Source organism: Rhinolophus ferrumequinum, unplaced genomic scaffold (genome assembly GCF_004115265.2).
Source record: "Rhinolophus ferrumequinum isolate MPI-CBG mRhiFer1 unplaced genomic scaffold, mRhiFer1_v1.p scaffold_109_arrow_ctg1, whole genome shotgun sequence".
Classification (NCBI taxonomy): domain Eukaryota; kingdom Metazoa; phylum Chordata; class Mammalia; order Chiroptera; family Rhinolophidae; genus Rhinolophus; species Rhinolophus ferrumequinum.
Genome location: NW_022680364.1, coordinates 1,281,953 through 1,305,865, shown reverse-complemented (window position 1 = coordinate 1,305,865; position 23,913 = coordinate 1,281,953). Strand labels below are relative to the sequence as shown.

Here is a 23,913-nt window from a genome sequence, read left to right as displayed (position 1 = left end):
ATTGACTCTATTCCCTATGCTGTACTTTACATCCCATGAATATATATATATATATATATATATTTAATTGTCGTTGACATTCAATGTTATTCTACTTCAGCTTCAGGTGTACAGCGCAGCGGTCAGGCATCTACACAGTCTATGAAGAGATCCCCCTGATAAGTCCAGTGCCCATCTGACACCTTACATAATCTATACATTATTGATTATAGTCCCCGTACTGTATTTCGCATCCCCATGACTGTTTTGTGACTGCCAATGTGCAATTTCTAATCCCCTCCCCTTCTCCCCATCCTTACTCCTCTCCCCATCTAACAACCATCAGGTTTTTTCTCTGTATCTCTGAGTCTATTTCTGTTTTGTTTGCTCGTTTATTCTGTTCTTTAGATTCCACATATAAGTGAGATCTTATGGTATTTGTCTTTCTCAGTCTGACTTATTTCCCTTAGCATAATATTCTCTAGGTCCATCCATACTGTTGTAAATGGTAAGATTTCATTCTTTTTTATGGCTGAGTAATACTCCATTGTATAAATGTACCAGTTTCTTTATCCAATCGTCTATTGATGAGCATTTTTATTGTTTCCATATCTTGGCTATGGTGAATAGTACTGCAATAAACAGGGGTGCATATATTTTTTTGAATTAGTGTTTTGGATTTCTTTGGATAGATACCCAGGAATGGAATTGCTGGGTCATAAGGTAGTTCCATTTTCCATTTTTTGAGGAACCTCCACACTGATTTCCATAGTTGCTGCACCAATCCGCAATCCCACCAATCGTGCAAAAGGGTTCCCTTTTCTCCACCTCCTCGCCAACATTAGCTATTTGTTGATCTCTGTTTCTTTAATGTAATTAATCCTGTAGAATTTTAAAATGCCAACAATACGAGATTTAAAATGCCTTCATGACTCTAGTTTGGAGTTTACGAGTGTGACCAGCCCCTAGCTGGTCTATGAAATCCATCCCATCACACAGACTGAGGGGCTGTCTGGTCCACAGGCAGAGTCTTGTCCAGCAAACCACCCACAGCTGAAAGCCCAGCCCCAGGGACGACAGAGTGGACCCTGCTGTCCAGCTCCTGGATTTGCCTGACTGGTTTCAGAGGTAGGAGTAAGGACGGCGGGCATCCTCTGAGGGGCTGCATTTGGTGGGTCACACAGTAGAACCACAAGGACCCAAGGGCCCAGCCCTGGAGCCGGTGAAAGGAAGCAGGACAGCAGCCACTTGGGGGACTGGCTAACCAGGAGAAGATGACAAGGTGGGCTAACATATCAGCATGGGTGCAGCTCCTTGCTCTTGTGGTTCTCTGGCCCCAGGAGGTGTGGGTGCAGCAACTGGCCTGCCTGTCACAATCATCGTGGTCATCCCAGCTCAGCCACCCTGATTGTGACTTTGGCTTTCCTCCTTCTGTGCTTTTACAGACAGAGGTCCTGCCACTGCTCTGCCCATCAGATCCTCTCCAGTTCATAGATAGTGTTACAGAGAACATTTTCAGTGACACTTGTAAAAGGAAGTAAGGAAGCGTTGATTCAAAGGGAAGGACACTGTGGGGGAATTTGCAGCGGGGAGAGACTGGGCTCACCTCAGTCCAGCGTGGGAAGTGGGGCTCTAAACCCAGGAGCAGGTGGGGCTTGGTGACCAGAAAAATCACAAGAAGGAACATCAAGGTTACAGGTGGGGGGGGGGTGCTTCTGGCTAAACCCACCAACCAGCACTCCTGCTAAAGACAGGTGAGGTGATCAGACATCACCTGGGGGTAGTCAGGGATGAGGCATTTGGTCAGGTATGGAGGGTGGGGGCTGGACTCCTGCTAAAACTGGACAATGCAGAGAGAAACCCAGAGGCCCAGAAGACAGCTCAAGGGAGCTGGAGTAGAGTCTGGTCAATGAGAGAATCTTTGTCACAGAGGTGTCAAACTCCATGCACATGAGACTCACCTGCGCAGCTGTGGGAAGTGCCAGCACAGGTGTACTGCCAGACATTCTGATTCCAAGGACCAGGAAGGGCCTGTGGACCCAGAGACAGTCCCCGGGGGCTCTCCTGCCAGGAGCGGTCGCCTCTGCCCCAGGAAGTCTGCCTCTAGTCACCAGGTGTCATTTGCTCCCGAAACTCCTGCACTGAAGGAAATCATAAAACCCAAGTTTGTGTAAGAAGCAGAATTCCAGATTTCCTGCCTCCCACCCGTGTGACTTCATTGGCATTCACCGGGCTCCGGGCCATCTTGGTCTGAAAGTGTAAGTGGGCTTGGTGCCCCCCACCCTCTTCCCTGCAGCGTCTCTGCTGAGGCCACGGTGGTTTAGCCCATGCCGTGGGGTGGCCTGACTTCAGGTCCCTCTCAGCCTCGCCTGGTTCACCCATAAAGTCGGTCGTAAGAGCACCTGCCCCTGAGGGTGGCAACGTAGATCAAGGACACGAGGTGCACTGGGCATCGAGCACCTGACGTAGTTAGTCCTGCGAAACGTCGGCCACCTGTCACCACGTCTCGTATTTCCTGTTGTGTATTGTGGCCTTTTCTATGGAGAGAGCCTGGTTGTTTTCATCTCTGTTTTTCATTAGTGTCTTGCTCAGTACATTCTGATCGATTCCGTTCCCCGAGGGACAGGTATAGAGATGGAGTGACAGTGAAAACCCTCCAGCCACATGGACACAGCGGAGCTTTCCACAGTCGCAGCTCTGACAGCACCTGCCCATTTCTGTTTCAACTCACCTGCAGGAGCTTCCGCGGCCGTGCGCTCTGAAAGGCCACACCGTGACATGACCTGCCACAGTGAGGCAGAGGGAGTTCTCGTCCTCAGGCAGCCAGCTGATGAGGCTAATGTTTCCGACCACAGACACAAAATAATGTGGCCGGAGAGTGAAACCAGACAGGAGGCAACCTGAAGTCAAAAAACTGTGTAGACAGCCAAGCAGCCAGTAAGGCGGGTGTGGGGACAGAGCCAGGAGTGCAGTTTCCAGGCTCTCGGCCTCACGTGGAAAGATGCTGGCTTGGGAAGTAGGTGGTCATCAGCTGTGACTAGTTGGCCATCAGCTGTTACCAGTTAGCCATTAGCCACTGATATAACTGCCCTGGCTAAAGTAGCAAGGTGCTGTAGTGGTGGTGTAGTTGTGACGTGGTGGAGTGCGGATTACGGATCGCAGAGAGGCGGATTGCAGTTAGCAAGTGAGGTTGGTTGGCAGAGACAAGCAGACGGCGGGTGCGGATCGTGTGGCTCCTGCCTCCTGTGTCTCCCCCAGCCACAAACAAGAATATAGTGGTATGACTCCCCTACCTGTGCCTCCGTGGGTGTTCCTTTTTGGCCTCACCATGTCCTGCGTTCTTATGTGGGGAGCGGGAGCTGAGACCCCTCCTGTCACCCCACGTGACAGAGGGTCAGGAAACAAGTATAGACAGCCAAGCAGCCAGTAAGGCGAGTCAGCGTAACCACATTTATTTAGTGCTCGAATGCATCGTTGCCAAATGTAGTGTCTTCCAAATTGAAAAATAATAACAAATTTAAAGTTGATAAAAGATCAAGCAAATAGTTTGACTTGTGAGCGTTTCGTCACCCAAAATTGACAATATTTTCACTAAAAATGACTGCATGAGACGGTTGACATGTGATTTCTCCCTAAGATCCCAGATGTGCCGCACAGATCTGTGCCCAGGGTGTGGACTGAACGTCACGCACGCAGCTTTCCGAGTGCCTCACTATTCGGGTTCTTGTTCACAGACCACTCTAGGCGAGCAGCCATCCAGCTGAGGTTGGAGCTGGCGGCAGAGGGGAGGGAGGACCAAGGAGAGCTCTTAGCATCACAGAGATCTTTCCAGAACAGCGGCCGTACACACCCCTCAACCCCGCCTGCACCTGCTTCACTGGATCAAAACATGGGCTTTAACAGCTCACTACCGAGAAAACTTCCATTTCCCTAATGAGGTAACTAAGTGGGAAGCATCTCTACATTGTTTCTAAGAAACTTTGTGTCTGGACAATAATAATGACAACAGTTAATACCTGAGTCCTAGATACAGCGTGTGCAGTGCTGGGCACCACAGTAGGCGTCTCACACCCGCTATCTCATTCCACCTGCACTAATCCGGCCATGTCGGCAACTCTCCTGTTGTGGACATGAGGAAACTGAGGCCCAAATGACGCTCACATCACACCGCTGCTCAGTAGCAACGCCGGGATGTGAATCTGGACCTGCGTGTCTTCAGAGTGCCGGTGTGTCAGCCCTCAGCTGAGAAACCCCTCAGGGTCTCCACTCCGTGTTAGTCACTTTTGTCGTACAACAAACTACTCTGAAACCCTGTAGCTAAAACAACGCGGTCATTCATTTTGCTCAGGTGCCTGCCATTTGGGCAGGCTCTGTGGGCGCACCCCTCTGCTCCACAGGGTGCTGGGTTAGCAGCACAGCCGGGGGCCAAGGCCCCCTCCCCTGAGGTCTGGCCAGGCAGGAGGTTGGTGCTGGCTGCTGGCTGGGTCCCTAAAGGAGCACTGAGGCACAAGGTACAGGAGTGTGGCGTGTAGGGTGCTCAGAAGTCACCCACCACCAACGCCTCCTTGCTCTGTGTTTGGGACAGTCTCCACAGAGAGGGCACAGAGCTGGCTGCTAGCTGGGGAGCCTGGAGGTTGCTGGTGAGATGAGCTAGAGGGTGGGTGACACAGCACAGCCATCTTTGGGAAACGCCACCTGCCACAGCCTAGGGCCTCCCAGCCGCGAGGTCCATGACACATCAGCTGAAACGCCCAAGCCGGGACTCGGCCCTGAGCAGCCTGAGCTGCTCTCAGTCCCAGCACCATGAGCGCTCCCAAAACACAGGTCTGGTCGCACCGCCGATCCCTGGCTCCTGGAACAAGGCCCTTCCCAGACGCTGTCTCCACGTCCTTTACGTGGTCTCCGTGGGCGTGACAGCTTCTGAGGACACTGCAGGCTCTCCCGCTTTAAAGAACACACGTTATCCAGAAACGCTCTGTGGTGATGCCCTAGGTCTCTGTGCCAAGAATCAGAGTCGTGGACTTCAGGGGTAGTTACTATGTTGCCTCTTTCACACGCGAGGAAACCACGGCCCAGAGGTGCTTACTCCCCATTGGCAGTCGCACAGCGAGGCGAAGACGGGGCGGAAGTCAAGCTCGGTTCTTCTGATTCCAAACTGGGGGCTTTTCCATGACACCATGGCTATGATGAGGGATTTCATCTTTCATGCTTCTTCTAAATCTGTTGGACTCTGGGTAGTTTGAGACATAGAATAATTGAAGAGTCAGATCATTTGAATTATTTGGGTGGAGGCTGGGTTTCACCAGTGCCTGACTTGGAAATGAATGAGGCTTCATTGCCATTGCCAGCAAATAGGAGTCGTGGCCAAGACCTAGAGACAGCCTTTCCCCCAGAAATACAAAGGGTGTTGAGATGGAAGTCAGGATGGGGGGGTCGTCTCCTGTCCACCGGGATTATTTGCAGCCTTAACTTGCTGTCTGGTGGCTGGATGATGCTTCCAGCAGCATTTCTGCAGGCTTTCCAGTTGTGGGAGGGGCGGCACTGGTTGGCCGTGCTTTACAGAGGACACACTCCAACAAGTGTGGCACGTGACCTCACTTGTTTGCTGCCCCCAACCCCCAGGTCCCCCTCCCTGTCTCCTCAGAGCACCACCAGAGGCAAAGTCTGAGGAAGGGACCAGCAGAGGCCACTTGGGCACTGCTCCTAATTCTGCCTTGCCCCACCCATATGCAAATCTAACCTTTTTGATATTTCAGCATGACAAACCAAAGACAGGATTTCAACAGGAAAATATTTACTGAAGGATTTCTCCTTCATAATCTATCGATTTTAATATCCTTACCACTTTTGCTGAATGTCAATTTTACCCTGAGGACCGCCATTGCAAATTTGAACACATTTTATTTATTTATGGCATTCGAAATATCACTGTTGGAAATGAGTGAGGCCCGAGCCTTCCAGAGTTGCTACGTGAAGTTTATTTTTCCTATGTGAGTACTGCTGGTAATTTGCCATGGTGATTGGGGCCAACAGCAGAGTGTGGCCACACACGGAAGCTAAAGTAGCATTTTGGTTTTGCTTTTCCATTAAGTACAATAACACACAGGTCATTAAATACGGGGCCACCATCCCCACTTAACCTTTGGAACAGAAGCACCTGATTATCAGCATTGTCTCAGCAGAAGCCAAATCCTCTCTCTCTGATTGTTTCTGTTCCAAACGTCTGGCCGCTGCCAAACTGTGCATGAACACATCAGCGTGCGGCTCTCACATGTGAGCTCCACGCAGCGGGGAGAGAAGCTCTGGGGGCTTCCAGGAGGAGGGCCTGTCCCTGGGGCCACGTCCCCCTGGTGCAAATGCTCAGGGACGTCAGGAAGGGCGTGGGAACCCCATGAACCCCCTCCTGCTGGCAAGGGACCCTTTAGAGGCAGGCATCTTCTAAGTTGCTTAATCACCACAATAATGAGGACAGCTGGATATCTCTTTTCCATATTTAACAAAGAATTTACGTTGCAAGTGACTCCTCGGTTCATTATTCAGGATTTTTGGAGCAGGTCTTCCAAGCATCTGTGCAGGGCTTTCTGAATTGCAAAGCAGGCCTGTCACTCATCCCCTGGCCCTGCCTACTGTCTACCTCAGGCTGTGGGCATGACCTTCCAGCTCCTTCCTGTGCTGCTGTGTCCCTGGGGCCGGAGCCCAAGGAGGCTGTCAGGGGACAGCTGTGGAATCAGCGGGAACCCAGGTCCTCTGCTCTATCCCTGGGGCCTTCACAGTTTAATCTCTCATCACTGCACAAACCCTTCTCACAGGCCACATAGAACGACTCACTGCCTGACCCCAGAAATAGACTATCCTACCTCAGTTTCTTCAGGTTGTGACTCCGAAGACTTTCCTGCCTTTGTACTCCCTGCCGGTGTAGCTGATGGGAGGCCTCAGGCCCAGGTCAAGCCTGGCTCCTCCTCCAGGCAGCTCTCCCTGAGTGCTTCGGCCCAGGCACAGCCCAGATGTGACCTCTCTCTCCTGTAAATGTCTATACAACTCCGACACCGGCCACGTGGAGGACATGCATCCTAAGCCGCCTACTCTGTAACTGCTTCACACGGTCCCTAACAGGATAGAGCTATGAGAGCCCCCAACCAGGAAGCGGTTTGAGAGGCTAAACTGCAGCTATACGCAGAGCGTTTAGAACATGTCTGACAAGTCGTGATCTTGCAGTTACATCGGCCCTAATTACTATTACCAATAGAGTCAATAAAAATACTGACCCCTTGTCCACCATGGGGCTACAGTACATTGCACATTCATGGCATATAAAGCAGAAAGAAAAACGACTCTTTCAGGTTGCACCAAAAAGGACACAGCATGTAAGAGCTGTTGGGGTCTGGAGGAAACACACGATCACGGAGAAGCCTTTACAAGGCCCGGAAGTGGGACTTTGTAGACACAGGAGGTTACTTGTCTACCGCCCAGAACGTCCAGTGGACAGAGACAGGAGAGCGTGCCTAGGCGGCATGGCCACTGCCGCAGGCCCCGGACACAGGCCCCAAAACTGACGGCATCAGGTGCTCCTACCATACTATGAGGTGTCTGTATGCTCAGGCAAGAGAAACATCTCACATTAATTTAGAAAGGGACAATACAGTATAGCTTGGTCTGCGTGCTCAAAAAATACTCTTTAAGTTGAGTAGTTTGCACTTATCCATCCTCGGAGACTGGATAAAATTCTCACAGCCCCAGGACGGACCCTGGAATTTGAACGTGTGAAAATCAGAGGCACGAGCTTGTTTTTGAGCACTGTAGCTCTCGATCATAAACCAGGTGCCAAGTGGGGAAGCAAAGCAGATTATTTCAGGGTCTGATTCGCGGGGTTTGCAGTAACCCAAGTTGGGTGTCTATATTAAATCCCCAGTGATTAAAACATAAAAAATCCCCAGTGTTAAATCAGTAAGGACATGTCTCCCAGCGTGAGTTCCAGGTCTGCCTCCTGATGTCCTGTGTCATCAAGGACAACGTCATGTACCCACAAACCCAGCTATGGGATGCTACTTGCAGCTGCAGTCATGGGTGTGATTTAATTAAAGCCGAGCACTTCCCCACTGGACTGCAGAAGGAGAAGGAGCAGGAGGGGCTCTTGCCCTCGGCTTCCTGGAGGAAACCAGAGGCTGCAGAGGAGAAACCTGGAAGCCTGAGCCTCTCTGGACGCTTCCAAAATCAGAAAACCAAAAAACGTCCTCAAGAGTCCCTGAGCCCCTGTAACAGACGCTCTTTCTTCTGATAGAGACGATTCATCATAATTGCTCTTCCTTAGTTCAGTACGTAAAAGTTCCATTAAATCCCAACTCGTAAAACCACTGTGAGGTTTTTCAAGGCAGTCCTAGGAAGTGATGCTGGCAAAATATCAAAGAGGGCCGCATTGGCCAGCTAACCAAACAGCTCTACGTTTGAACTGGACAGTCCACCACCCAACATAAGGGAAGTTAAACGAATCGTTGTTGTTTTTCTTTTTATATTCACCTTTATAAAATGTTAATTGAGAAACATGTGTAACATAAATGCAGAGGATTCCTAAAAAGAGATATAGAGAGGGAGAAGTTTTTTAAAAGACCACTATGGTTCATGCCTGGTTTGGAAGGGAGGGGCAGGAAGCCGCCAGATGGGATGCCTGGGGAAAGCACACGGGAGTCTGGGATGACACCTTCGTGAATGACTCAGCGGCCTCTCAGCCCAGCCGAGGCACCCGCCTTCCCACCAGCTACTGCTCAGTGCCTTTCGTGGGCACAGCCTTGCAGGGGTTTAGACAGGCCCTCAGAACAAGTACAGCTGTGTGACTTCACTGGCACAGAGTCCAGTCAGCATCTGCTGCCTCATCTGTACTTCCTATTGCATATTTCAATCCACCAAGCATGGACAAACTAAAAAACGAAACCTTCCTTACATGAAGCCCAAATAATGGCCATGTACATATGAAGAACTGTTTTAACTGGCAATAGAACTGTGCAAGGGAGCTGACCAATGAGGCTGGGGGCCCCCACCGTACACCCTGGGATGGGTGAGTGTCCCTGCCCTGCCGGGAGGGGTGCTCTCAGCGAGTTGGGTGGGGGCGGGGGATGGAGCAGGGTCACAGTCACGTGTTGGGTGGAGGCTGCTGCTGCTGAGCAGAGGTCCCCGGCACTGTCACTCAAGGAGGGGCTTGCACAGCACAGGTTACTGTCATGCAGGGTGTCAGGCAGGGTCTCAGCTCCTGCTCCCCACACAGGAACGCAGGATACGGCTAGGCCAAAAAGGAACACCCACGGGGCCATAGGTAGGGGAGTCATACCACGATAGTCTTGCCGGCCGCTGGGGTAGAGTCAAAGGAAGCAGGAGCCACACTGTCCTCAACCTGCCATCCACTTCTCTGCAATCCGCAACCCGCACTCCATGGCCTGCTAGCTTAGCCATGGCAGTTATCAGTGGCTAATGGCTAACCGGTAACAGCTGATGGCCAACTAGTCACAGCTGACGGCCATCTACTACCCGAGCCAGCACCTTTCCACGTGAGGCCGAGAGCCTGGAAACTGCTCTCCTGGCTCTGTCCCCACACCACCCAGAGTCCCGTGGGCCTACACGCCTTGCCACGCCAAGTGAATGGAGGAAGGCCTCGTCTGTGAAAATGCCGGAATTCAACTGCATTGCTGTGGGGACAGAGCCCCAAAAAGCAGTTTCCAGGCTCTCGGCCTCACATAGAAAGGTGCTGGCTCAGGTAGTAAATGGCCATTGACTGTGATCAAATGGCCATCAGCTGTGGCTAGTTGGCCGTCAGCTGTAACCAGTGAGCCATTGGGCACTAATATAACTGCCGTGGCTAGGCTAGCAGAAAAAGGGGGGAGCTAGCAAGAAGATGGTGGCTGAGCCTGCAAGCGGCGCAGTGAGGGGTGAGAATTGTGTGGCTCCTGTTTCCTGTGTCTCCAACCCAGCCGCCAGTGAGAGTATAGTGGTATGACTCCCCTACCTATGGTTCCGTGGGTGTTCCTTTTTGGCCTCACCATGTCCTGCGTTCTTATGTGGGGAGCGGGAGCAGAGACTTCGCCTGACACCCCGCAGGCTGCCCCGCGTGACACATGGCGCAGTCGGCAGGATCCCCTGCACTACAATTGCTGTGGGTTATGCCCCAGCGTTTCTTGAAATGGCTCCTCTAGGGGATGGCTGAGGCTCGGGGCTCATTAGTGCAGAATGGACGCCAAGCACGGGGAGAATCCGGGCCCCGGGGTGGCTGCTGGGCAGCCCCTGCCACACACCCGCCCCCAACCGCGTCTCCCTGTCTGTCGGCTGCCCCGTGGATCCAGGCTGTCCAGCTGGTGGTCATGAAGCAAGGATGGCATCAGGCTCTGTGTTTATCCCCCTCCTGCCCCCGTCCCTGCTGCATCCTGACCACAATTTGGGTGACACTCCTCCAATAGTTGGACGTGGCATTAGTGGCTTCCTTGTCAGGAGTCAGTGGGATCGTGTGCTCACGCCACTGGCATCATGAGTCCATTTTGCGTCTCTAAGTGATGGAGAGTAGTCCTGCACTTCCTCACGAAGGGCATTTCTGTGGGTTTTCTGTTATCCTCAGGGGTTTGGGATGTCCTGTTCTGAGAGCCTTGCGGGGGCCCTGTCAGGCAGACACAAAGTAACTACCTGTCCCCTGGGTTGGCAATCTCATCACTTCTGGCACATTCGAAAATCCCATTGGAAAGAGAAGGAAAAGGCCGCTCAGAGGCCTGCTGCGGGCAGCACCTTGTGGTCACAGCTTGTGGGGGCAGATGGTCGGCACCTTGAGATGAAATTGGAGCCCAAAGATGTGCTCTCTGCCCTTAAGGCACTTAAGTCTCGGGAGGTGACGTGAACACCCAGGCAGCTGCTGGAATCTGACTCTGGAGAGCAGCTGCCGGGAGGCCATCTGTGGGGGCTCCCCAGGCCGCCTGGCTCTCAGGGGACCCTGGCCGCTCCAGCCCCACCCCCAGCGCGGCCCTCAGTCCTGGGTCTCTTCTTTCCCCCATGCACTGGCCACCCAATCAGAAGGATGACACTATTTTGTCAGGGGCCCATCTTTATGATGGAAGGATAAGGCCAGTGCTTTGTGCTGGGGCTCCGAGGGCACTGTGACGTCATGATGTCTGAGGTCATGGTTTGGATGCCCAGAGAAGGTTGATTCACCAGTTCACCTTCCCACTCAAATTAAGAAGTCAGGCCCTTCCAAGAAATAGAACAATTACCTAAATTCACTGAGAAAACCAGACACCATCCTCTCTGTTACAGCACGAGGGTGGGAATAAACAGCAAGGCGAAAATAGCTGAATGTGGCCCCAAAATACATGTCCACGTCCCGTGCCGGGACTGGGTCTTTGCAGATGTGATGACAAAGGATCTGAACTCAGGGATCATCCCAGGTTATCTAGGGGGCCCTACATCCAGTGACAGTGCCCTTGGAAGAGACAGAAGAGGACTGGCACAGAGGAGAAGCCACATGAAGATGGAGGCAGAGATGGGAGGGATGCAGCCACCAGCCAGGGCCGCCTGGAGCCCCAGAAGATGGACGAGGCAGGAAGGACCCACCCCTGGAGGTCCCAAGGGACCGTGGCCCTCTAACACGTGGATTTTGGACTTGTGGCCTCCAGACTGTGACATAATAAGTTCCCATTTTCTAAGCTGCCTAGGTTGTGGTCATCTGTCCAGCAGACACTCACAGGTGCCCAGGGCTATGTGCCCACCCTCTCTGGACCTCAGTTTTGAGGACACAACAGGGTAAGACAGCCTCCAGGATTCATCGCTAAAATGCCGTAACTCTGTGGCTCCCGCCCCAAGGGGAGGTATCCAGCCACTCGGCTGGGCTTCCGTCAGGGCTGAGCCAGGGAGGCCCCAGGACACACGTTCTATACACAGCAGTCCCCAGACAGGTGGCCCACCCCTCCAGCCAGCCAGGCCTGAATCGTCACCTCCAGGAGGTGATCCGGCATCATACCCCTCAGGGAAGCCACACTGGCCTGGCATTGTCACCTGTGGGGTTCCTGGAATAGCCATAGCAGTGCAGGGCCAGGCCCCAAACCCGACAGGCACTCGGAAGAGGGGTGCTGGCCGTGGCTCCCTGCTGTCAGTCAGAGGGCAGGTGTCATGCAGGAGGATAGGTGACAAAGCCACACGTCCTGGGCCACAGCGGCCTTGGGTGCTTAAGCAGCAACACGCTGCTTTAACAGACATATAGAGGCACTTTAGGGCAACGCAGTAATGGAGATTATATCAAGTAGGGGTGTGTGTGTGTGTTCATGTGTGTTCATGTGTGTTCCATGTGTGTTGCACATGTGCAGGCATGTGGATGCACTGTCTGAATGTGTGTATGTGCATATGTGTGGGTACGTATTGTGTTGTGTGTACACGCATGTATGCTTCTGTGTGTGCATGTGTGTGTATGCCTCTCCATGTGTGCACGTGTGTGCATAGGCCCGTGTGCAGAAACATGAAGGGAAGAGGTTTTGATTAAGTGACAGGGAGCAGTTCAGCCAGGACAGTCCCTGGCACGAGTGGGGTACTTAGAAACTGGCTCAGCAGTACTGGGGAGAATGTGGGAGCCAACTGTCCAGAGTGCAGGTGCCGAGGCTCCCCTCAGGACAGCGAGGAGCTTGCTCCTGGAGAGGCAGGGAGAGGGAGGATGCAGACACGTTGTCTTACAAAGGGTCTGCTCAGGTGAAGGCAGCCGCCTGCCCGGGGGCTAAGCAGGGGCTGATTCCTCAGAGTCAGGACCCACAGCCCATCTGATACAATGTCAGACTCTTTCCCAAGGCCTGCGGGGGACAGTGCGTGCAGTGGGGGCTCTGTGGGCAGGGCGACCTTCAGGCCCCGCGCGTGGGGACATGGCTTTGAGAAGGAGGGGAGGGCGTGAGCGCCGAGCTCTCAGCACCAAAGAGGCCTGGTGCTTCTCTTGCAGGAATTTGCTGACTCCTTGTCCCAGCTGGTCACGCAGAAGTTCCGCGAGCTGACCGTGGGCCTGACGTCGTCTGTGCACGCCCGCCACAAAGCACTGGCGGGGATCGTCATGACTAAAGGTAAGGTCTCTTGTTTTCCTGTGGGACTCTCATCAGAAGAGGGAAGTCAGTATCAGCCTTGGGAGCCAAAGATGCCCCCCCTTCCATCAAAGAAATGCAGAGGAAAACCAAAGTAGGACACAGAGGGGTCAGTGACAAAGTGTGTGACCTGACCAGCAAAACCATAGTCCTAAGAGCCATCTCTGCACAAGCTTCTCTCAGTTTCCACGAAGAAAGGTGAACTAAGGACCTGGCCGGTCCCCTTGCTATCAGGCACTTTCCCCATCTCATTGTCAAGAGTGTGCAACACTGGCGGTACCTGAAACAGCTGGCGTCCGAGGTCAGGCCAGGCTGCTGGGCCAGGCTTCCTCCTCCTCCTTCTCTTCCTTTCCCTCCCCCGTGCATTTCCTTTGGGCGCAGAAGCGCCACGTGTCCTGAGAATCCAGTTCACATGAGAGTCCCAAACCCTTCCCGCTGGGGTGCAGACACCCCCCTCCAAGAATCCTATCACAGGAGACTAAACTCACCCCTTCCTGTCAGGACCCTCCACCCGCACTGCTCACAGACAGAAGTCCTTTGTCAATCACAGAAACTTTCCATTTGGGGCACCTTTTAAAATAGAAGTAAAAATGCTTCTTCACAGTGACACTTGGTGAGTGGGATAAAATCTATGAAATGCTTTGAAAGGTAAAGTCACTTCATTAGGCCCAGGCTCTAAGTCAAAGGTAATTCCGTTTCGTCGGTGACATGGTGGCACACGTGCGCCTAAGCCATGACACTCAGCCTCCTTTTACACATTTGATGACCCTGCCTCCTTGGGGTACATGCCCTATTCCCCTCCATCAGAAGCACACTGCTGGATGTGGCCCTGCTCCTGCCCAGCCCCCAGCAGATATTAATCGGATGCAGCCACAGGCTGGGCCCCATTCTGCATGCATCAGGGGTGCCAAGAAAAGACCCAGTCCCAGCTCTGGACATGCCCACCCGGGAAACAGTGAAGGCAGGCTCAGGCAAAGAGCCAGGGCTTAGGTTTGGGTCCCAGCTCCACGGGCCAATCAGCCTCTCTGGGACTGGGGACAACAGTAGGTGGGCGGGTCGTTGGAAGCTTAAAGCATTGGTGGAGACGCAGCACTAGGAAGATGCCAGCCCACAACAAGTGCCACATAAGTGCTGTCGTCAGTGACTCTGCCCTCCTGTTCATACACTCTTCACTGAGGCGCCAGTGCCTGGCCTACATCTGCGACAGCACAGAGAACAAACCAGACCAAGCGCCTGCCTGCAGGGGCCTTCCATCCTTAGGGGAATGAATGGGTCATAAAGGACAATTTAAATCCAATGTGGAAAGTGTGGGTTATGTGCACAGAGTTGTAGGATCAGAGAAACAAAATCTTAGCAAGTTTTAAAATTTGGAGTATCATGGATTTTCTGCCACAGATCCCAGGATAATGTAGTTTAAATGAGGTTGGTCACATCCATGAATGTGAAGGAGGGAGGCAGGGAAGGAAAGACTCCAACCAGCGCTTCCTCTTTCTTGTACAATATATTCCCAACCCCAAAAGCACACATCAGCGTGATCTGCTGAGCAGTTTTTCGGTATTTTCCCAGCTCTGGGGCTGTGATTGTCCAATATCTTTCCACGCTTTTGGGAAACTCAAAAAGTTCCCTTGGACTAAACAGAAACCTAGACACAGGACTGTACCGTTCTCCTAGAGGGCTTGGAAATGTGTGGAGGTGTTTTAGTGCGTCCGATGTGTGGGGGTATTCCTGGAGCTTAGTGGTGGGAAGCAGAGACGTGAGACCACCTACAAGGTTCAGAACAGTTTCACACAACAAAGACTGAAACACTAAAAATGCTTTTAATAGCCCTGTTGAGAAGCACTCATAGATGTCAAAGGGTGAACGTTAATAACAGTAAAGAAGGAGTGAAAACCAGTGTGCTGTACCCTTCAATCACACACACACACACACACACACACACACACACACACACACACACACACACACACACACATTCTGGAGACCGGCTAAGTGGAAAGGCTTGGCCTGGCTGCTTCTACCTGAATTGCTCAGGAACAGATCTGGGCTGCCTCTCGCACAAGCAGGTCGAGCTGGCCTGCATTTCTCATGCAAGCTGGAGGCGGTGCCCCGGGGCTTCAGTGCTGCTGGCCCAGGACAAAAGTGAGGTCAGCCCGGTGTACATTAACCCCCCAAAAGAGAAATGTCGTCTCACGAAGGCAAGTCAGAGAGACAAGGAGTAGAGCGTTGGATAGAGCAAGGAGCAGAAGTTCCAGAACTTCCCTGAAAGGACAGAAGAGTTTCTGTGATTCTGTTTTCTAACTTGCATGAGTAGAATATTGGAGAACCGCTCTTCCTTGGAAGTGGGACTTCGTCTTGTGCAAACGTGTATGAGCACTTTCTTTACGACTTCCTCAAGTCCTCAGCACTGTCCTCAAACAATACGTCTTCAGCTTTTATTCCATTTTTTTAAAAAAATTTTCTCCTGCAGTGGACACTCTTTTACCCTTAAAGTAAAATCATAAACTTTTAGTTTAATTCTATACGCCTTTGACCAAAGAGTTAATGAAAGTAAAAGTGTTTTTTTATTCACTGTTTATGTTGCAGGTTCACTGTTTATGTTGAAGTTACCATAAATGACTATTTAAAACAACACTTGTTTTGCAAGCATGTTGTTAGTCACAATAGGACACTCCAAATAAATTTTGAAAACACTCCTTACCTAAGATAACTTAAAGTTGGAAATAAGGTAATTTTTCCAGTAATAAAAAATATAAGGGCGGCTGGATGGCTCAGTTGGTTGGAGTGCGAGCCAGTTCAATTCCCGCATGGCATGGTGGGCTGCGCCCCCTGCAACTACAGATTGAAGGACAACGACTTGACTTGGAGCTGATGGGCCCTGGAGAAACACACTGTTCCCCAATATTCCCCAATAAGATTTATGAAAGAAAAAAGTGCCCGTGAATACACTGCTTTGTGTGCAGCAGTGCCTCTGTGAACTAAACTCATTATCGGAAAGGGAGACTTTATGAGGTAAAGCTTCACTAATTAGTAGTTTATGAACATTGAAGAATAAATTGCTGAATTTTACTTTCGTCTTATAAAGAGAAGATTTAATAAACAAGTTGATTAAAAAGAGATTAGGAAGAAATGTGCAAACTTACTAACAGAAATATTTTTAAACATTTGCTTCAAGTTGATGTGCCATTTAATCTTAACCAGTTCAATTATTCAAGCAAATGCCTAAGAAACTCTGAAATGGAGTACTGCATCTCATTCTCATTACTATATATATATATATTACAATGCTACAAAATTGAGTTTATTTTGAAATAAAATGATACTATCACCCCGGCATTTTCAGGTGAGATGCCAATTTATTCCCATCAATTAGCTCATATAAAGTCCCTTTCATTTATGAGCTTCAGACTACTTTGTAGCCATTATGAGAAATACGATAGCAAAAATGTACACCATGAACAGTTTTTACTGCCATCAAAATAACGCAGTCATATGGTAAAAACTCAAGCAGAACAGAAATCAGGCGTGAAAAATAATGTTCTCCCAACTCCTGCTTTCCCTGTCCCCTCAGAGGCCGCCTCCTCTAGTGCTTTTTAACTTGTGTTCTCAGTGGTTCTAAATACTATGTTGCTCTCTAAAGGCAGGGTCCTTTGATTTATACCAGTGCCGGTGGGGAAGGGGCGTGGGAACCAAGAAGCTGCAGAAGCTCCTGCGGGATGAAGATGGTAAATGATCATGTGGATTTCAAGGCATGGGTCTTCATAGCTGCTGCGTGGGGACAGAGATGTGAAGTTGATGGCAGGTCCCCAAGGACATCAAGACTCGTGGGGACCACCTCCTTGCACAAGGAGTGTGATGCACAATGTATTTTAAAACTTTGGTTAAAACGGTGAGGTTTAAACTACAAAACGCAGGATAGATTTTGTAGAGCAAACCTTGTGTCGCATGGGTGCTGACTTGTGTGTACCAAACATCCCTCCTTAAGATGGAGAAGGAGAGAAACCAGCCTCTGAGTGGACGTGTGGCCCAGCCCAACTCCATTGCTGCTTGTTTAGAGATGAGGGCGCTCGAGTCTGGAATAACTCAAAAAGCGCTCACCAGTGCCGCCCTGCCTCCCACTGTGATGGGCTTTGGAAGGCCTCCAGCAAGAGCCTGGGGAAGGGGACTGTCACCTGTGCTGATGACCAGGGAGAGGGTGCCGCCCAGGTGAGGAAGGAGGACAGTCACACTGCAAAGGTGGAGACTCGGCCTGTGGAGTGCCTGAAGACAGGCCACTAAGAGGGTGAGCCAGTGGTCTGACGAGGCAGGAGGGGGCAGGATCAGGAAGGAGCAGGGCCGGCCACCATGCCGCCTCATGGCAGCGCCTCCCTGTGCCACTGGCCATTGACTAAAGCTTTTGAACGCGCCAAACGGATCATCACCAGCCTTTTGAGCCCAAAGTAACTCACACAAAGGAAAGAAAGAATGCAATATGATGTCAACATAGGTGCCCGTCAGAGAGACAGAATCTGTGCGCTGCTCAGAGTCCCCCTTTGAGCGCTTCAAACATGTCCCACGCCCTCATCCTGACAAACGGGGAAATCAAGTGGCCACTTACAGAAAACAGCCTTCAGCTCCAGGGACACATGTGTGTTCTGCTTCTCACTCATGGCTTCTGGGTCTAGTTCCAGCCAGGCGTCCTGTTGGCCACCCAGCCACTCCCATCAGCGCTTGTATCTGTGTCCCTTTGATCTAGAAAAACGGATTCTCAGTGTGGCGAAGTGCACAATGACAGTCCAAATGGGAAGACAATCCTCCAACAGCAGGGTCCCTGTCATCTTACTTCCTTGGGGGTAGGATGCTAAGTGTGACGTCACCATGTTTGTATCCAGTGAGACCCTCACAGAGTTGGTGTTTAGGACAACTGGTAGCTGCCTTGCAAGCCAACCTGGCCACCTTTTGTCTCTAAAGCCACCTTACACCACCCTGGAGTTCATGTATTCTGAAGCTGTATCACTTAGGGCCACACCTGACTGCGGGAAACAAGACCGTGATCAGCAACGTGGTGAACAAGTCCCCATCTTCTCAGTGTCACAGAACAGAGCTGCCGGCTCAGGTCAGGCCCCTAGTGGTTTCAGTGTCTACACTCCTCCCAGTCTCCCACACGGCTGCGTGTCCCGCCATCGGCCCCTTCAGTGCAGGGAGAGGGAGGAGGTGTCCTGCAAACTCGGCAGACTTTTCTGCCCTGTGCCCACAGAAGCAGATGAGGGAGGAGGAGGGCTAGGCCCCGGAGCTCAGGGACTGTTGGTAGGAGCGTCTCGGGCCTCATTCTAGCCTCACGCCTCTTGGTCACCGACATCTCAGACTGACCAACAAGTTCCTTGTCAGCTCTGATGGGAAGAGAGGAGAAAGATCCAGGGGGCAAGAGAAAGGTTGTGTGTACACTGGGTCTGCCCAGTCCCTGAGCCCCGAAAGTTAAATTTGGAAATGTTAATTTTTTTAGGAATGACCACTGGACGCGTTGTTGTCACATAGACAAGTCAGCCCAACGACTGACACGTGATTGTTAATGTGTGGTTCCCACCCCCACCTCACCACCTCCTACAGGGGCCTTAGCCATGCAACTCACCGTGTCCCTGGGGGGCCGCCCAGAGACCCTGGGAAAGCCATCATGTCCCCCACAGCACCTCAAGTCTCTGTGGTTTCCTCCCCACGTTCACCTCTCGCCTCACCTGCAGCTCATCAAGTTTGGGGGAATCTTGGTTCCATGGGAGACACACCCACCAGTCAGCCCCTCCCGCGGGGTCAGGGTGCCTGAGCGATTGTGTGTTTGTGTCAGCCTTGGCACTGTCTCTGGGCCGTGTGGCACGCGAGGGGAGGCACGTGTCCTGTCCATGCGTGTCCTGTGGCACGTGTGGCACGTGAGGCAGGCACGTGTCCTGTCCATGCGTGTCCTGTGGCACGTGTGGCACGTGAGGCAGGCACGTGTCCTGTCCATGCGTGTCCTGTGGCACGTGTGGCACGTGAGGGGAGGCACGTGTCCTGTCCATGCGTGTCCTGTGGCACGTGTGGCACGTGAGGGGAGGCACGTGTCCTGTCCATGCGTGTCCTGTGGCACGTGTGGCACGTGAGGCAGGCACGTGTCCTGTCCATGTGTGTCCTGTGGCACGTGTGGCACGTGAGGCAGGCACGTGTCCTGTCCATGCGTGTCCTGTGGCACGTGTGGCACGTGAGGCAGGCACGTGTCCTGTCCATGCGTGTCCTGTGGCACGTGTGGCACGTGAGGCAGGCACGTGTCCTGTCCATGCGTGTCCTGTGGCACGTGTGGCACGTGAGGCAGGCACGTGTCCTGTCCATGCGTGTCCTGTGGCACGTGTGGCACGTGAGGCAGGCACGTGTCCTGTCCATGCGTGTCCTGTGGCACGTGTGGCACGTGAGGCAGGCACGTGCCCTGTCCATGCGTGTCCTGTGGCACGTGTGGCACGTGAGGCAGGCACGTGTCCTGTCCATGCGTGTCCTGTGGCACGTGTGGCACGTGAGGGGAGGCACGTGCCCTGTCCATGCATGTCCTGTGGCACGTGTGGCACGTGAGGCAGGCACGTGTCCTGTCCATGCGTGTCCTGTGGCACGTGTGGCACGTGAGGCAGGCACGTGTCCTGTCCATGCGTGTCCTGTGGCACGTGTGGCACGTGAGGCAGGCACGTGTCCTGTCCATGCGTGTCCTGTGGCACGTGTGGCACGTGAGGGCAGGCACGTGTCCTGTCCATGCGTGTCCTGTGGCACGTGTGGCACGTGAGGGGAGGCACGTGCCCTGTCCATGCGTGTCCTGTGGCACGTGTGGCACGTGAGGCAGGCACGTGCCCTGTCCATGCGTGTCCTGTGGCACGTGTGGCACGTGAGGCAGGCACGTGCCCTGTCCATGCGTGTCCTGTGGCACGTGTGGCACGTGAGGCAGGCACGTGCCCTGTCCATGCGTGTCCTGTGGCACGTGTGGCACGTGAGGCAGGCACGTGCCCTGTCCATGCGTGTCCTGTGGCACGTGTGGCACGTGAGGCAGGCACGTGTCCTGTCCATGCGTGTCCTGTGGCACGTGTGGCACGTGAGGCAGGCACGTGTCCTGTCCACGCGTGGCACAGCAGACTCACTGCCCCTCACTCCCGTCAGGCTACACGGGGATCTCCATCTACAAAACAAGCCTGCTTATCTATCACCTACTGAAGGGCGGCGTGGTCGCTTCCCAGTTTAGGTGACTACGAACAAAGCGGCTGTAAACATCCCTGTGCGCTTCTTCGTTTTTTGCATCTACACTTTGATCCACTAGGATTTACCCTGGTATGTGGTGTAAGGGAAAGACGCAACGTTACTTTCAGGTGGCTCGTCCAGTGTCAGACATCATTAATGGAATGATGTGCCTGCCCCTCGGGGTGAGGTGTTGTTACCTCTACCCCACACCAGGTTCCTGCAGGAGCTCAGGCCAATTTCCGGACTCGCTGCTTCGTTGCACTTGTCGCCTTCATGCATCAGCACAGGTGATTTTTCCCTGAGCTGGTGTCACCAGGCCTGGCCTCCTAGGAAATTCAGTTCTCTTCTTCAGAAATTCCTGGGTGACCCATTACACTCCGCTTGTGTGGTTCAGAAATCACAAAACTATGCTTTTGAACCAGGTTGTCTGTCATAAACTAAGCTCTAGTGCTATTCCTATGTGAATCTCATTAACCTTCTCTTTAAAGAAGATTCGAGACATTGAGTCTTCCCAACCAGGAATGTGGAACATCTTCTGTTTGAATTTTCTTGGTGTCTCTCAGTCGGGTTTTAATGTTTTATTCATTATGGCTCTTGCTCACTTCTTGTTAAAACTCATTCTTATTATCTTGTTTGCTGCTATCATAAACGGACTCATTTCTCACTAGTTGTTGTGTGTAATATGAAAGCTATTGATTTCTGTATATTAACTTGTACCCTGTCACCTGATAGACTCGCTTACTGTTTATAGCTGTATTTCAACTGGGTTCTCTAGAGGCTTCCACATATACAACCACAATGTGTTCAAACAGTGATGGTATGACCTGCTCCTTACCAATTATCATACCTACTTTCTCTTTTTGTGTTGGCTGATAGCTTCAGCAGATGTTAAATAATAGAGTTAGAGTGGACATTCTTGTTGTGGTCCTAGGTGCAGTAAAAATCCCTCTAGGTTTCCCATCAAGCATGATATGGGGGGGCGGTGTATACAGGGGATCCAAAAAAACATATACAAGTGGACACTTTGGTCAACGTTGCTCAAGCAGCAGTTCACCATAAGCAGAAGTGTCTGGACGCTGATGGGAACCACTTTGAGCACCTCTTGTAATTGCCGAAGTAAAATGTGACTTGTATTCATCTTTTGTTATCGGTATACATTGAGTATTATAATTTTAATACAGTTTTCCTTTCTTAAAATATGTATACATTTTTGGGGGCACCCTCTGTATATACAATCACATTGGGAAAATCCATCTATTCTATGTATTGAATTTTTATTAAAAGTGGTTGTTGCGGAGATGGCCAATTAGCTCAGTTGGTTAGAGCGTGGTGCTGAAAACAATAAAGTTGCCAGTTCAATCCCCGCATGGGCCACTGTGACCTGCACTCTCCTTAAAAAGAAAAAGTGGTTTTTGGATTTTGTCAGGTGCCTTCTTGGTGTCTGTGGTTATAATCATGTTTTCGTATTGCATTTTAATTTTTTAAATGTGATCCACCTTTGCATTTCTGGAATAAACCCAACTTGCAGTGATGACTATATTGCTTTTTTCCTCTGATGCTTGGTGGTTAGTGTTTTAATTAGAATTTTAATACCCATTACTCAGAACAGCGGTTGTTTTCTTTCTTATTTAGTCTTAGTTAAGTGGGTAGACCTAGGCTAATGTAGGCATTTAATAAGAACAATTGGAAGGTTTTCCTTATCTTTGTGTGCTCTAGAACACTTCCAGTAGCCATGAAATTGTCTGCTGCTTAAAGAGTGCTGTTAATTTCCCCCAACACTAACTGGGCTTGGTGCTTGGCAGGGAGCTCTGATCACCTTTTCTACTTATTCTGCAGATAGCAGTATGTTCAGATTTTCTGGGACCTTTGTTCATGTAGGCCTTCAGTGTACTAGCTTTGCTCTCAATGGCCGTTTTATAGGAATAGAGAGATATGCACTCAGTCCTGCTTCTCCACCGACTTGCTGGCACCATACCTGGCGCCTCACTGGGCCTGGACCCTGCCCCCAGCAAGCGGTGGGAGTGGCTCAGCACCTTCCTGCACAGCAGGTTGATTCCGTGGCACGATGCACAACAGTTTTCTATCAGATCAGGCTGAGACCACGTGCAAGTGACACCTCCTCTTTGCCTGGCTTGGTGCCCCATCCTAGCCTGTTTCCATGACCGTTTTCCAAGTTTCTCCTGAGAATACTCTCCCAATAAATCACACTTCAAAGACAGCGTTTGAGGTTCGCTGTTGAGGCCTCTTTGGGTTTGTTTTGTTTCTATTCCTGCAAAGAATATCCTTTTTGTTGATGAGATTCCTTTGACTGGTCAAAATGAGCACAGTCCTGTGAAGAGTAAGTCGTGACATCTGCCAGGCATGGAGGGCTCGTGAGCCCATCTTAGGCTGGAAAAGGGAAAACACGCTGAGGCCAAGATAGCAGTGGCAGGGGGTCCCCAGGCAGCAGCCAACATGGCCCCCGTCCTGCGGCTGGGAGCCTGGGCTCAGAGAGGGTCAGAAAATTGTCCCCTTTGTGACTCTGACCTCAAAACCCCTGCTCTCTCCGTATGTAAAAAGCATTAAAAGTAACAGCAATAGTCGGGGTGCTCCACGAGTTCTCCCGAGGCCAGTCCTCATGGAGCTGACTACACTTTCTCCGTTGGTCACATGTGATGGCCGCCAGCAGACAGAAGCCTAGTTTCCTAGTTGTCAGCACAAACCCGCAAAGCACGCCCAGCTGGTGTCAGGGCCCAGGGAACAGTGGGGCCCACCCCTAAGAGGGGAAGCGGAGATGAGATGACGACGGGAGGTCTGCCTGCCTGTGCCTCCCGCGGAGCTGTAAGGGCTTGCAACCTCCAGAGACAGAAAGCACGATGGAACGGGAGGCAGCCTCCCCTGCAGCTTGTCTCCCATCTGGCCTGTGGCTCTTTAGGGGAAACGGAAAGTGTGTGGGTTGAATCAGAGAACTCAGCACCGTTCATGGCTGTTGGTGACGCACGTCAGGCACTGTCCTCAGGAGTAAGCGAAAGTTTCAGAAAGCAGAAAATCCATAGCTCAGACATCACTCCTGACGCAGCCCCAGAGACAGGGCAGGCCCAGACAGGGGCCCTGGAGAGCATGTGCCACAGCCTCAGCAGGGCCCCCATGTCTGTGCGGGACCCCCCCAGACACCCCTGCAGTTCTGGAAGGGGACATGCTGGGCCCAGCATCCTATTGTGACTCACATGGTGGTCAGTTAGCCTTGATGGCCTCTCCAGGTGGCCCTCAAGGCCTGCCACGCTTATCATAAGTGCTCTTGGGGCACAGATGGTTGAGCGTGTGACACTCGCACCTCCAACTCCTCGGGACGATGAGCCTTGACTTCCACAGTCAAAGGTTTGTTCAGTCTAAGCAAAGCCCCAAGAAGGAAGTCAGAAAAGCAGTGTATCTGAGTAGGAATCACCGGGCAGGTCCCAGGTGACTTAGAGACACACGTTTGGGGACTCAGGCACCTGGTTCAGTTCATCACCAGGTCCTGGTGGCTCTAAAGGACAGCAGGTTCCACTCAGGAAGGCAAAGTGAGCGCATGGCCTGTGAGTCTTGAGGTTGCACAGGAATCTTGCCTGGAGCCCTGGGCTGCCTCAGAGGCAAAGGCTGACAGTGCGGGGGGCGGGGG

General features: G+C 51.9%; 1 protein-coding gene across 1 annotated transcript in view; it reads left to right on the top strand.

Annotated features, from left to right (window-relative positions):
- The window catches only part of ADARB2 (adenosine deaminase RNA specific B2 (inactive)), a 395,148-nt gene that overhangs the window by 323,659 nt on the left and 47,576 nt on the right, over positions 1 to 23,913 (top strand). Inside the window, exon 4 of the mRNA XM_033102157.1 lies at positions 12,923 to 13,040. Coding sequence (XP_032958048.1) covers positions 12,923 to 13,040 — 118 coding nt within the window. The remainder of the gene's footprint in view (positions 1 to 12,922; positions 13,041 to 23,913) is intronic.